A 15,641-nucleotide genomic window follows, 5' to 3' on the forward strand; every position below is an offset into this window, starting at 1 on the left:
CATATTAGTAAAACTCACAGTAAAATTAAGGAGGGGAATCGCATATATAACCTGTTCCCTCTATTTAGAGGCCCAGTGATCATGATGCTGTGAAGGTCTTCCCAGAGTAAGTCCTACAACACTGCTATATGCTGCAAGATCTTGGTTTTTTAATTATTGTTTTATTTAATAGAAACAAACACCTGGAGGAAAAAAATGACTTGTGCAGAGTTCCTGCCCCTCACTGCACAGCCTGTACAGCTTGGTAGGTGTGGGGATTCCTCCCTTCTCTTCTGGGCTTCTTGGCAAAAAGCCTTTTCAGAACAACAGGGAGGCAAACCTTGTCCTCTAGTCAGAAGGAGAACTGCACTTCATGAATACCAAGTTACCTAGGCACCTTCACTGCATCAGCAAATGCTGTCACAAACCACAGCTTCACCACGTCCACCCCACAGACTTCAGGAGTGACAGGCTCCAGCTCCCAAGTCATTCAGCCAAGCTTTCATTGATCTCCCCTGAAGAATTTGCACCCACACTTTGCTTCATGCATAGAATATTGTAGTGATTTGCCAGAGAGGGAACAGTGAATGGGAAGTTGTGGCACTGTAATAATCTCCTCTGGGGTCCAAGAGTTGCCATTTTTCATTTCCAAAAAGGTGAGGCACAGCCTTTCCCTGCCTTGACTCAAAACAGCTTCAGATTTGTGTTATCCAGGTTACCACACTCCAGTCTTCAGAATAGCCCATCCTTTCCCCTGACATGGATTTAGCATTGATATCAGGAGTAGTGAAAGAAAGAGAAGCTCCACAAGCAATGCAAATGGGAACCACACAGGAGAATGAGAAACACACAGGAGGTGTGAATCAGAGGTGAAAATCACACCAGTGACAACAAGGCTGTTGTCTTCCCCAGTGCACCACCAGCAGGAAAAGGTGCAACTCTCCTACTGCAGAGGAAAGAAAAAACATCCTTTCTGTAAGAATGATTATTAAGCCTGTCCATTAAGAGGATAAAGCTACCTTGGGGAATTATTTTAACCCTTTGTGGCCAAGTTAAGATCTGTGCCCAAGGTTCTATACAGTGCCTACAACCAGAAACCAACCTCAAATGCCCAGTGACAGGCCTCCCTGTCCTTTCTAATCTTTATGCTTCTTACTGGGGAAAAAAAATCCTGGTTTATAAAGCAGGATTTTTGGCAGAGCTTTAGGAAATCTGCTAGCTTCACTAGCAGGTTAATTGTACCTAAAGACTGTGGCTTTGACTTGCATCCCAGTTAATCCCTGTGGAGCTCCCACAGCTGGGAAGCAAGTATTCTTCTGCTGCCCACAGGAGACTGTTACAATATCCCACACTAACCAGGAGGGACACGAATCACAGCAGAAAGTCCTTGCTCAAGTGAATCAATTCACAACATTCTCTGCATTTCAGACCTAGGGTAAGAAGATCTTCAACTAAGGGATATGTACAAATCCCACAGCTCCCACAGAACAAAGGGTCCCATCCGGGACACTTGCACATATCTCTTCTACTCGCCTCACTGTTACTTCTCTCACTCAGCCTTTTCCCTAGCACAGCCTGTGCACCATGAAACAAACATCCCCAAGCCATCCAGCTCCCCTTTGCAGGACTCTTTGCCTTTCCTCTTTACACCCCCTCGCCCAGGTATCTGTCTCCCAGCACATGCCATGCTGGCTGCAGAGTGGGCTTTTGTGGCAGGGATAAATTATTTCCTTCTTATGGAGACGTAAAGCTATGAGTACCTGACATGTACCTTCCCCCTCCTTCCCTTCTTCAGTGTCTGCAGCTTTATCATTTGGTATAAAAATGACAAATTGCAGTAACCCATGTTATTAGGTTTTTTCATGCAACAAAAGGTATTTAGAGCATGTCCACAGGAAAAGCTTAAGCCAGCAAATAGCCTTAAGCCTTAATACTATGGGACTAGACTGAAGAAAGAGGCTCAGGTCATTTAGTGGCATTATACAGAATCAATTAGTATCCTTACATCTACTCAAAACACAAATTTTCAGTGATTCTTTGATACTTCAGCCAGGGAAAACCACATGGAAACCAAATGTATACGAGAAACATTTCACTTTTATACAGTGTCCACGTGCTTAACAACACTCCAAATCACTGAAAAGACAGGGGCAGCACACAAAGAACAGTTACAGACAGGAAAACAATACCACTCCTAAGGAAAGTAGGAAGGTATATGACTTTGTTGAAAGGCTTATGTTTCATTTATCTATCAAATATATTTTAAGACCATTGTTTTTTTTTCCTAAAACATCTCAATGTAAAACACACTTAACAGGAACAGATAAAATATAGGAAAAAAGGTTCTAGGAATGAAATCATTTTATGATAAAAGCATTTTATAGTATCATTACCTTCTACACTATCAAGAGCATCTTTCATACTAAGGATCCCACAGAAATTAACTAATTTCATTAAGTGACATGTTAATGTGGCAATAGCAAAGTTCTTTATTTTCTGAAAGACAAGTACAAAGGAGCATTGACTGGATCAGTGCAATCTATTCTCCTTTTCTTTTTAGGAAAGCTGCCTCTGACAGAACCACACCCTGACAATGAAAGGACAACTTAGGTTTTCATGGCCTTATTTACAGTGTAAATTCCAAGCCATATTTTCTTGTTATGGGCTGCACCAGTAATATCAATGGTGGGAAGAAGGGCATAGCTGTGGAAGTGCATCTGGCAACTCCTGACAAAGCCCAGCCTGCAACCCAGCTCCCATGGAGGGAGTTTGTCTCTCCATCAGGGACAGCTTTCTGGAGATGGCTGAGATGACTCAAAAAAGCTCCCTGCTCCTCAAAGGTCTCCCCTTCCCTGTCTTGGCTGTGCAGCCCTGACGTCCTCTCCCATTGATCCTGGCACTCCTCTGACTTTGGAGCGAGCAAATGGAGTTTATCATGATACCAGGAAAATATTGTCCTTTCCCTGGTTTTCTAGTGTTCTGCTGATAGTGTGAAGCAGATCAGCTCACCAAGGGGTTAGGCACACACCAAAGCTGGATCAGGAGAAGGACTTCAGGATCAAGAGCCATCACAGCACAAGGAGAAATGGAACTGCCAGAACCAGGAAGGAGAAACTCCTTCTTCCCTTAGATTGCTTTTCTGCCCTCCTGAAATCTCATCACCAGCCCATAATACAAAACATTTGGGCCTTGATTTACTGACACTTGGCAATTAGGAAATGGAAGATGAGGTTCAACTACCATCCACGTTACCATTTCACAGATGAACTCTATCAGCAATCCTGCAGCTCTCCTTTTGTCTAGACTAGTATCTAAAGGTGTCCTACCAAAGGGCTGGCAACACCACACATCTAGGATCCCCACTTTAATGAGGTCATCTTAAGATGTATATAGCTGTGGTTACATCAGACCTCTAGAACGTGCTGATATTGATGGATATTTTTAGGTAAAGACATAACTACACTTGAAGGTCATTTGGGACTAAGGTAAATGATGACACTAAAGCATAACAACCGGTATGAAATATGTAGGATTTGGAGTGCTCTTCCTCCAGAATAAGACATCTCTTTTCTGTTCTGGATGAGCTAAAGCAGAGGATGCTTATTGCAGGAACAGTGTGACTACAGGGAGTTACTCTAAAACAACTCTTCTGGTTAACTTTCCCACGTGGAAAACTCATTTTAAAATCCACTTGTTGGCAGAGGCTTTGAGATGACTGTGACCACATCAACACAAGTTCCATTTCACTTTCATGCTTACACAAATACATTCTTTTGATAGGTTGGATCTTTCTTGTGATGTTCATTTGAGGCAGATTCACTGCTGTTCATATTCAGACATGAACATGGCTGTTTTTAGCAAAACTGTCCCAGTTTAACCATGATTTTTTAAAAAGGGTTTGACTGTTTTAGGCAAAGGACAAACTCAAAGAGAGCTCAAACAGGAAGCTCAGCTCTAAAAATAGAAATGGTTCTACTTCCAAAATGGCAAGTCAGCGGACATGCTAAACATAGGCAAGTGTTACACTATTTCATTTTTATTCATAAGAGCAAAAAACAGGCACAAAGAGGGAGCATCAAATACCTTCTTTTTCTTTATTTCATTGCACAGAAGCCCTAATCATGGCTCAAGGCTCACTCACCAGGCACTCCTCTGAGGCACAGCTCCCCAGTGGAAACTCAAGCCAGAGGCAGAAGGTTACCTCATGTTTCAGCCCAGCATTGGTTGGTGCCAAAAGCTAAACCTGCTCTACCAAAAAAAAGTAAATATAAAGAAAAACCTCCCCCTCTCTGCGAGGGAGGAAGACAGTGTGAGTTCTCTGACAGTTCAACTTTCTGAACCACCTCACTGCAAGAGCAAAGCCTGTGCCAGCACACAGAGGGATAGGAGAGCAATGCCTCAAGTAGGAAGAGAAAGAACAGGACACCGATTTACACTTGGCTTAATTGGTATGGCAAAAAAACCCCAAGTTGTCAGATGCAACGGGGAGCACAGGGCACTGAAAAGCATGAAAGGCACTATACCAGGGCACACAATAGGCAGCAACAGCAAAAACTAGATGCCAGTTTAGATGACAAAAAGATGGCTGGGACCAGAACACAGCAGTGGAATTAGAGGGACAAGTTTCTATTTCCAGTCCTTCGGGAACACTGGGTAAGTTTTAACCTCTCTCTGCCCTAGGTCCTGGTTTCATGATACCAACTGTTCACCAATACTCAAGAAACTGATGAAGCTGAAATAATTTTTTTAAGCAGGGTCAGCTCCCTGCCTGCTTCACAGCACAGTTCCACAAACATCAGAATAAGGGATGTGCAGCCAGCGCTGTGGGAAATCACACAGTGACACCAAACCATAGTCCCAACGTCCCCTTCTGCTATTACAGACTGGAGCTTTTCTTCTTCAACAGTAAGCTCTTTCAGAGCACAAACCCAGTGTGTATTAAATGAAGCAATGTCCTCTGAAAGTCTGCAATACACCACTTTAATATAGAGAGATTTCCACTTTATATGTGCACCACTCCACCTTAGTATCAGTGGATGCCAAAATCCCACAGGGTTGCTTCAGAGCTGCTACAAACTGCTTCAATTTTCAACAAATTAGGTAGAGCTCTCAGATTGTAGGAAAATCACTAATGTAACCTTCACTTGAAAAAAAAAAAATCCCTTCAGAAGCTCTGAAGTCTAGTTTCTAATTTTAATTCTGCCCCAGAGAGATCACAGTGCAGCTCCACAACTTTGTAATTCTTCCTAGCCCTGAGCAAACAGCAGAGGGGGGAACAGTTCAGAAATCACATTAGTTGTCTGATCAACATACAACCAACACACTGCTGGTGTCCCATAAAGAACTAACAGAGCTCATGATAAACAAACAGAAACCCATCTGTCAAGTCCTACTGGTCCTGCTTACAGCAAAGGATGTTGATGTATCATTATTGGTTCATGGTTGGTAAGAGTATCTTAATAGCACTTGCGCAAATCTGGAAGGATTTATCTGTTTCTCCTCACAAGCTACTACGAGATTAGGGAGTAAAATGTGTTTATACAGTACAGGAGCCTCATTAAAGGAAGATGGATACAAAGAAAACAGGAGAGGTCGCTCAAGGGAAAAGAAAGAAAAAAAGAGAAAAGGATGAGCCAATAAGTCTTCAGTGCTCCACTTGGAAAAGAGCAGCCTGCTACCCAGAATTGCAGTGAATCACTTCCATAAAACTCTGCATTTATTGCATTTTTTTAATTGTCCAGATGTTTCCTCCTTGTAGTTCTCACATTTAAAAAGAAACCTAGAAGTCTGGCCAGCTCACAGCAACAATACTTACAAAGCCCTTTGCTGACAGACCATCAGTTTGACTCTATCCTGTCACTGGGAAGTTATCATTTTCAGTGGCAATATTAATTTGCTGATTTTAGTTGAGGTCTGACTTAGCAGATTTCCCAATTAGAGAGAAGCTTCAGAGCATGAAGCACGTTGGCAGTCCCAACAGCAAGACTGTGAGGACATCTGGAATTTGGTTTTAAAAGACAAAGTGTTTTTAAAAAGTAGTGGTACATTTTAAAACAAGTTTTGACCACAAAACAATGTGATGGAGAAACAGCTTTTATAAAGACTGGATCTCAAACACATGCTGCTGTAATACTGCAAATAGCCTTGAGACAGATCACTGGCCTTGACACATGCTGCTTTCTGACTTTCCAATTTCCCTGTGAAAAAGTTTGTGGCCATGTATATAACTCAGCTCCTTTAAAGCACAGGTTTTGGGTTCGTATCCTCAGATCAATGGGAGTAGCACTGACATACAACAATTTTGCAATCACTTGTGAAGAATATCCAACTCAGCTTCATTCTGCCAGGAGACACCTGGATGTCCTGTCTTCAAAGTGCTCCTGGATTCCCCTGCTCCTCTCAGCTATGGGAGAGACATATTGTCTCTTGTGGAATATCAGCCCCTTGATGATTTTAGGGTGTGACTTGCAGGATCCAGAGACTGAGGTCTCCATCTGAATCCTCACAGGCTGAAGACCATGTTCACAAATTGTTTTTTATAAGAGTACACAGACACTTGCTTTCCAAACCATGAGAACAACGAGAATGAGAATTAACTCCATTTTGGTTAATGCTCCCACTGATACGAGAAGGAAAGAAGCAGAACCCAGACAGCAAGCCACGTACAGATGGCACCGTGGGGCACAAAGGAAACTATAAGTAACAAGAGGAGAAAGTTTAGAATGAGTGGAAATATTTCATACAAGCACCTCCCCTCCCATGAGATCAGTGTTGACTTTCTCTCCTAGAAAAGCCTGGTCCAATACATTTTGAAAAATGCATTACTTGGACACTAGGAACAGAGCAAAGGCCTCACTGCTTCCTCCTTATCCCTCCACACAAGACTCCCGGAGAGGAAATACAGCAGCTTATGACTCCCGACTCAGCTCTTCTGCTCTTCCAAACGTGGCACTCACATTCCCCACACAGGGTGAGAACCACACATCTTAATCAAAACTCAGATGCAAGTCTGAGGGCAGACTTTTGCCCTTCCTTTGAACAGCCCGTTTAATTTTGGGAAGCACTCCTTACAACAAAGTTTCTCTAATGAGCCTCCCTTCTAACTCCTCTCGGTCTCCAATTTCACAACTTCCTTGAAACAAATGGAGCGTTGCTCAATAGAAAAAGCAACCCTCTAGGTCTCTATTCAGCAGAAATGATGGAAAGTTTTCTGAACTCCAGTGTGTGGCTGCTTTGTCCTTCTTTTGTAGCTGCAAGGCTAATTTTCTTTCATGGGATGGAGAACTGTACAGTGATTAAGACAAAATTTCCCCTACTTGCCCGCAGACCACACTACGAGCCTCTCGACTTGCTTTGTAGTTTGATGTGAATTCAACCATGATACAATTTTCAGAGCAGATTGGTTTGAGAGGGGGAGCAAACATGCAGGAGGAATGAACCAAAAAAAAAACCCATCCCTAGGAAGCAGTTACTCAGAGACAGTTCTCTGGTTTGCTTTCAGCTTTTTTGAGTAGCTGCTAACAAAAAGCTGAACATATTTGCACAGCCAGCTTGGGAACCATTGTGCTAACACACCAGAAGAAACGTATGCTAATGGAAAAGACATGTTTTACATTGGCTTTGCCCTCTCTCCTGCCTTTACCCACCTGATCTGCAGTCACCACCACCACAATTTTCTGTGGAGACACTACTTACATCTCTTGGTGCAGTACTGAATTGAATTTATACACAGGTATATGTACACATCTATAACTCTATGTAGAGCTGTGTATATAGATCTCACATTTTATTAATCCAGAATAATCAATACCTACAAGGTTTGCATCTCTTTCCATTCCTCTTTCATCACCACCTACTTCCAGAAGTATGGATTAGGGGAGTTCTTGTCTTTCTGTGAAGCACCTGCCATGTATATACTCATTTTAGCTAGAGTTCCTGGGGACTACAACAGTATGTGTATTTAACAGAACAAAAATGGCTAGATGAAAGATACAGAGCCTCATACAGCTTATGGCTGCAATGTATACTTGACAGGCAGTAATCCTTTCTGTCCCAATTAAATTGAAAATATTGAAATCAGCCTGCTTACATTAACTAGTAAGAGAATTTGTTCCATGCCATTGCAGTCCCAAGCACAGAGAGCACACCACATTCTGTACATCATTTACAGTTTACAGGAAAGCTAGTAACTGATACTCCCCAAATTCTGTTCCCAGCACTACTCTCAACAGGCATCTGAGCACCTTCCTTCCCTGTTTCTTCCTGGGAAAAGAGGAGCACACTCACTATCTACTGTGCACTATTACACTGAGGAATCCCAGTTACTCCCACGGTGAGCCAAATGTTGCAATGCCAAACTTCAGAGTGCTTGCTTAGGTCTCTCCCTTGTAAAAAACAAACCAAACACCTTAGCAGCCAGTGAAATACTCCTCTGCAGGTTCAGCTGCTCACTTCAGGCTGGTATGATGAAGTCCTTAACATCTTATTCACTTAGTGAATAAACCATGAGCTGATGTATGTCAGCACACAGTGTCTCCTCCAGAACTGACACTTGTCAGCAGCATAAGGACACAAGGGCCAGCTGACCTGCACTTGTGGAGCCAAAGTCCTCTATTTATACTTTCTTTTCCTTGCAAACATCTGTATGATGTAAAAAATGTCCAATGTTGTCCTTTATTCTATTGTCTTTCTCCACTGACACCATGATTATAAACTCATAGTTGAGGCAGAGACATTCATACATATTTCTTTAAACACTCAGTTGGCAGCTTTTGGGTTGGCTTCTGTCATTTTGGTGTTTCTGATGGGAGGGAAAAACCCAGCAATAATCAGGTATCTCCTCAGCTACTCCCAGCAATGAAAGTAACAGGAGATAGAGCTCTGGTTTTCCTTTCTCCCTTTGTTTGAAGATCAAAGCCTGCTGCCGGGCCTTGATTTGACAGAATCACAGAAATCAAACATTGAAATGATCTATTGGATCCCACCTTGTGCATCATCTCCTTGGACCAGTTGAAGATTGCTCTCTGCAACAGTTTTTGGAGCTTTGTCATGTTTGCTTTTTACTTCTACATCTCAATGCACAAATTTAATCACAATTAAAAGCTTTGCTGCTTGCAGCTTTACTTGGATTCCTTCTACAAGATGAAAACATTTTCTGTCCATGTAAGCAATATGGCCCACTCCAATCTCCAGCTTCAGGTTTCAATAGCAAAACACACGACTGACGATCCACTCCTCACTGCTCTTACACTCACTTTTTAAATTCTAGAAATAAACCCTTAGAGAGTTAGTTAAATAAAATCAATCAGTGAGTTGATGTCAGTTGTTAGACCACCCCATGAATAGTATAAATCCTGTACTTGCACTGTTCCCACTGATACAATGCCTGGCTGGGCATGGTGAATTCCATACAACAATGCTGCTGATCCTACAGAAGTGACCGCTGTGGTCACAACTTTAACCTCTTCAGCCCAGGGATCACAATAACTGAAAGCCTCTTTTCTTTCTTACAATCCTCAGCATGTTTTCAAATCGCCCCTTTTGCCACTAGCCAGGATTGCAAGCTCAACTTTGGGGGTGTATAATACATACCCTGGCACACAAAGCTACACCAGCCCATAGAGACAGGAGGCAATGGGCATTAGAGACCCAGCAACACCGCTGGGTTTATTTAGAGGTTTATTTAGTGGCTAATTTAGCTTATTTAGATAGGAGCGTAAAAGCTGAGACTCAATGGCTATAGACTGCTAGCCTGTGGCAAACAAACTGAAACAAACTGAGGTCAGCTAAAGATAGACTATAAAAGCAAATACACCCAGAGTAGCTGTTACTGTTTAGATAGAGACACCACAGCTTGTGCAGGGACTCCACACCTACCCAGGAACTCCTGGACAGACTGTGACAACCCAGGAACACAAAGGCAGTGAGGAAATCAATTACAAGTCAAAGGGCGAGACACTGCAGATGCCACAGAAAAGCAGATACTCTTTTAACTTCAATCAGTGCTGACTCAAGAAAACCATTAAAAAAAATAATCAAAGAAAGGGACGGGAAGGGTCTTGGGAAAGAAAGGGCATAAACCAAGATACTATGCAAATCTAAAGACAGCAATTGCAAATGTGCAAAAAAACCCCAAAGCCCAAACACTTCCTAGCTACTGCTGTGCCTTTGACTTTTAAGTAGTCCATATGCATTTAGTAACACCACCAGTACACCAGCATGGCATGCCAAGAATGAAAAAGAAAGAGCTTGCAGAAATAACACTTATCAAACTTTCAGTGCAGATGTAGCAGATGTTTAAGGAGACATTAAGAGGGCCAATGACCCTCTTAATCAAATTTTCAATCAACTTAGGAAGAGATGACAGTGACATTCTGTCCTTCAGAACTGGCAATCAAATCTAGCCTAGGCATTTAAATGACAAAGCTTAACAGTTATTAAATTACAACAGAGTTTTTCTTCTTTCAAGAGTTGTCTCAAGTTCCTAAGCAGGCCAGTAGTGCCTCTCCACTTCTCCATTTGTATTCTTGGCTTGCAGCCATTTCAGAGATCAGACAAATTCCAACTGGTGAAATTAATCCACAGTCTCAGGTTTAAAGAGTATCCAGGATATCTTTCATATGGAGGTAGGAATCTAGTTATAACCATTATTCCAGCCATACAGTTTAAAGTGTTTGTTCTTTACAGTAAAGTCACTGTGAGAGTGTTTCATCCACAGACTTAAGGTGTAGGTGTGCATTCATGCACGCTATCAGGCAACTCAGAAACAGCAGGTCAGAAACATTACCAAAGTAAATTACAGCTGGCTTCTGCTTTTTCAGAAAAAGAAAACAAACAAATAATTAAAAAGATCCAAGAAGCAATGGCAATGTTTCTTTGGAAGTCTGATGAAACACTAATAAAACCAGACATCTAAGCCCAAGTAACCCCAAATGACGATCAAAAAACCCACCTTTTTCTCCTTATTGTCACAGACCAGAGTTTTCAAAGGGAGATTTAAAAAGGTAGGCTACCAATTGCTGTTATTTCCTTATGACTTATAGGTACTCAAATATGGAGCTGATACAACAATCACCTTAGAAAGTAAGATTTCAGAATAATTTGAGACCAAAGGCTCAGTAACTTCCCTGTGGAATTTCTGTGCTTTGGAAGAACCCAGCACTATCTCTTTCAAATGTTCTATAACAAATATGTTTCCCCTGATTTGAAGAAGAAAAGAGGACAAGTGATAGGTTTAGATAGCACCAGCACACTACAATGATGAACGTTTAAAAAAACAAGTTTACACAGAACACAACATTTTTTCAAGCTCTGTTCTCTCCCTATGGACTCCCACACACACTCAGATGCAGAGATGATCATTTCCTATTCACAAAACATCATTCCCCTCCCAAGGTCAGCAAGGCACTGAGAATTCAACAAGTTCAGACACCACTACAGGTCAGAAACACAGCGACCCAGAGATTCAGGCAAGACCTGAAGAGCCTGATGAAAAAATGCAGGGACAATCACAGGAGATATTAATAAACCAAGACTTTCCATCAGCTTTATTTGAACGTTGGATTGTGAGTGTAACAAATATATTAACCTAAAACCAGAAGAAAATAGGAAAATTGCTCACCAGTGCTTCCTGAAGTCATTTGGCATGGAGAGAGCAATTGCCCCTTGCACTCTCAGTGTCAGTGTGGCTGTTACATACAGCACAAATTCCACACTGACAGAAACAATTTGCCATTAAGAACTTTTCAGGTACAACTCACAGACCATTTCCCAAATATTTTAGATCTTTGAATCAAAGTTTCCACCTGTGATGCCAGAAGTCAGCAACTGTATTTAAAAAAAAAAAAAGAGCAGGTGATAATGTTCTTGACCACATCACAGACTTGGCACAGTAACTCCAAAGGGAATCTGTCCAAACACCATACAAAAAAAGAGACCCATGACATGCAGTACCTGGCCAAGAGCACAAACATGGATTGCTGAACCAGCTGTGAGAAACGCCACACTTTTACATTAATGTTCATTTCAAAGTTAATGATGATTGTTATTTCTGCTCCATTGTTTTATAAATCTAATTTTATTTATAAATATCCTCCCACTTTGCTGGCCATGCACACAGGAATCTCCACCCCCCTCATACTTCAAGGGACATCAATCTTGAGGAAACGCAACTCCCACACTTCGACTGCTACACAGGAAAAACAATGTTGTTATGCAACACTATCCTGTTCCAAAACAACTCAAAATCGGGCTCTCAACTTCATCAGAGACAGAAAGAGCAGAAAATTCCATATAGGGTCCAGAAAATTTCAAGGTTTATGCTTGATGCTCCTCTGCAACAGAAAGAGGTGTTCTGTACCTACAAACGTGCACGTGCAGTCAGGCCATCTATAAAACTTGGCACTTCCAAATACCCTCCTCCTATTTCCTCATTTAACTGCAGACTGACCATACTGCAGGTTTAATTGCAGACTGACAGAAGTGCTACTAAATATCACTTCCCACACCACTTCTCTAACATCTTCTGCCAAAGAGGTTTGGGTTGGGTTTTTTTTTTTCCCTGAACTTATAAAAGGTCATAAATCCAGCAACGGTTTTGTTTGTGAAGGAAGGTTATCAGAGATAACCCCTCTCTCCCAGATAACCTCAAGTAAGAAAGAATGAGGCACAAGTTCCTCTCCTTTGTTTTTCTTAACTGCATCTTTTCCAGAGTTGATATTGGTATTGATTATTAAACTCAAGAGTCATTTTCAAAAAAGCTGTCTTTGCTATGGGAGCAATGGGGCTGTTTTAAAAGATTAACTCCTGACACAACACAGAGAAATAAATCAAGTGAATTCTAAATAGCAAGAATGCAGTTAAAAATCTCTGTGAAGGACTGCAGTTAACACATCCAAAACTCAGCTAGCTCTACAGCAACGACTTCACAGACTGCAGTCTCATCATTCAGTAACAATTTCAGACAAAGGATAAATAACACATCCATGTTCACTAAAAGCAGATTTAAAAGAAACATACAATATAGTCTCCTACTCAAAATGTAGCTTTTCCTAGAGTTAAAAAAAACCCCAAACCTTTTGCAAAAATTGCTAGGAAACATTTGATGATTACAGTCACCACTTCTGTGGTTTGTGTCTTATCAAAAAGACAGTTTGCAAAGCTTTATGCTCAGTCTCTCTTAGCAACCTTTCCTCAAAGCACTGACCTGGCCTGACACTGATAAAGGCTGTAAGGAGAGCACAAGCAAAAGGTGATCCAGCTCCAGTCATACCTTTTGCAAACAGATGCTCTACAACAGATTATAAAGAAAAAAAAAAGAAACTCAATCAATAGAGCTGCTGCTTTCCAGGATCACAAACGTGTTATGTAGGACACCTGTTAAGAGCAAAAGCATTCACTTTCTTTCAAATGGCCAATTATCCCGCATGAGATCTGAGTCCAGCCAGCACAACTGCTAATTAGGGTTCTCCCAGCCTTTTTAATTTACAAATTGCTTCTCCATGCCTTCTCCTGGATTCTGAGAGTTATCACAAATGTCTACAAACACCACTGGACAAGTATTTCAAAGCAATTCTGTTCTGTATAGAGTTAATCCAGTGCATTCAAAATAACTTACCCACTAATAGCTTCACATCTCTGACGGTGAAATCCGGGTCAGGCATTCTATAATTAGCAAAGAAAGCAATGTTAAATACTGTCAGGATAAGTATGGGTACACTTTCGTTACCATAATAAAAGAGAAATAAATGCATAGTGCTCTTTGTCCATAATGCAGTAGGTGGAATCAAGCAAGGCCCCTGAAGCGTGGACAGTGCAAGTTTTAATGACACACATAACATCTTTGTATTGGCAAGTGTACAAAAGTTTCTCTATTGATAATGAAAGAGGAGAAGAGGTGGCTTTTCAAGCACTCTCTAGCAGCACTGGAGTGGGAGGGGAAAGAAATCCTAAATCTTTATCGCTTGCTCCTGTTAAGCAAGTAGTGGTTTGCAACTGGTGGTACCTCACATATATTGCCCAAGGTAAGAAATAACCACATTTGCCAGTGGATACAGAGACACAGTGCGGTAAATCGGTTTGTTCAAAGTCACATCATCACAGGTTGGATTCACTGCTCAGAAATAAAACATGAAAAATAAAGAATAAAAGCCTCTGTTTTAGTGTCTACTGCAAACCTCTTTGTCTAGCAGAAGACAACCTGGCTGTATTTGGTGGGTAGTGAAATTGCTGTTCAATTAAACTTGGGCTCATGCAGAGCTAAATTAAATGGTAGCATAATTGGTTCACCAATGTCGATGCATTTATATGATCACTTCTAACACAGGAAATGTTTTAGAGTTTAATGTAATTAGACAATAGCCTAGTACATCAATTGAGTGAGTTTTACGTGTCAGGCGGAAAGTAAAATTCTTTAACATATAGAGTGGATGGAAAAAGAAAACAAACCCAGTTGTGGGGGTTTATAGCTGATTGACTTCATCTTAATGACAGTATTTCACACGTCACATTACAACCCTGGAGTCAGTTTTTGTGCAACGGAAACTAGCCCCATGGGACCTGCCAGCTAGGTGCTCTGTCCCTCTTGTACTGCCCTGGGTTAAAAATAAACAACTTGCTTCTGGCCATAAAGGACTTGTGACGTAATTCAGTTAGAAATCAGAATGATTCAGCCCATAGGTAACGTTTTAGAACAATAGTTTTTACCATTAAGAAAACCTGGAAGGTGAAAAAATGCATTTACTGTTACTTATATATCATCAGAACTATTTGCCAAATTCTGCTTGTCCACTTTCTTTTACCCCTTATCACCTTCCTCTGGTGGGCTGCAGAGGCTGGACGATATCTTTTGTTAGTTCTCCGCCAACTCTCACATCTTTGCATTTAGCTGCGAGGGCCCCACAGCTTTGGAATTCACTCTCTCACTGGAATGAAACAGCCTGAATCTACTGACCTTCAGGGTTCATTCAGAGCTCATCTTTTTTTTTTTTTTTGCCAAGCACTAGAAATATAGAAGTAGGGGAAGGAGGAACTATTTGTGGGTGACAAGAGCGTGCGAGGCACATCTTCAGATGACACAGCTTGCCTGTGTTTATGTCAGACGTGTAGAACAATTAGATGGGCAATTCCACATTTGTATAAATGAAAATAAAAATCAACAACCAAGACAGATAACAACCCCAACCCAGATGCATAAAAGCAAATCTGAGAGCTCCTGCAGCAGCTGACAACAAATGTTGCTCAAACTGGAAGAACACAGTCCTCCCTAACAGCAACACTGCCTGTTTAGCTCTGGAGAGCACACCTGGCGCATCCTTGGTTTCCTTCTCTGCAACCTCAGGATGTGTGACACGTTAGAGAAAGAGTGTATCAAGGGAAGAATTTTGGGCTTGAACACAGCATGTTTCAAGTACAAGAACCCATTTTGTAGTTGGGTTGCCTTGGGAGGACCAGCTATAATTCGAACACATTCTGCTGCCTGTTGAGACCATAAATGACTACTTCCTCATCTCCAGCCTCACCCAGCATCCCTGCCACACTCACCCCTACAGAATTACAGCTGGCTTGCTACAGTAGTCTTGAATGCCATCAGTCCCACACTAATCATGAAGTGTTGGTTCATTTTTCTGCATATAAATCCAGAACAACAACAATGCAAGAACTGA

General features: G+C 41.5%; 1 protein-coding gene across 3 annotated transcripts in view; it reads right to left on the reverse strand.

The window, feature by feature from the left end:
* KDM2B (lysine demethylase 2B) overlaps positions 1 to 15,641 on the reverse strand; it is a 119,014-nt gene that overhangs the window by 89,850 nt on the left and 13,523 nt on the right. For all 3 annotated transcript variants that reach the window (XM_062009603.1, XM_062009604.1, XM_062009605.1), the window contains exon 5: positions 13,595 to 13,641. In XM_062009603.1, coding sequence (XP_061865587.1) covers positions 13,595 to 13,641 — 47 coding nt within the window. The remainder of the gene's footprint in view (positions 1 to 13,594; positions 13,642 to 15,641) is intronic.

This window comes from Colius striatus, chromosome 17 (assembly GCF_028858725.1).
Source record: "Colius striatus isolate bColStr4 chromosome 17, bColStr4.1.hap1, whole genome shotgun sequence".
NCBI classification, from domain to species: Eukaryota; Metazoa; Chordata; class Aves; order Coliiformes; family Coliidae; genus Colius; species Colius striatus.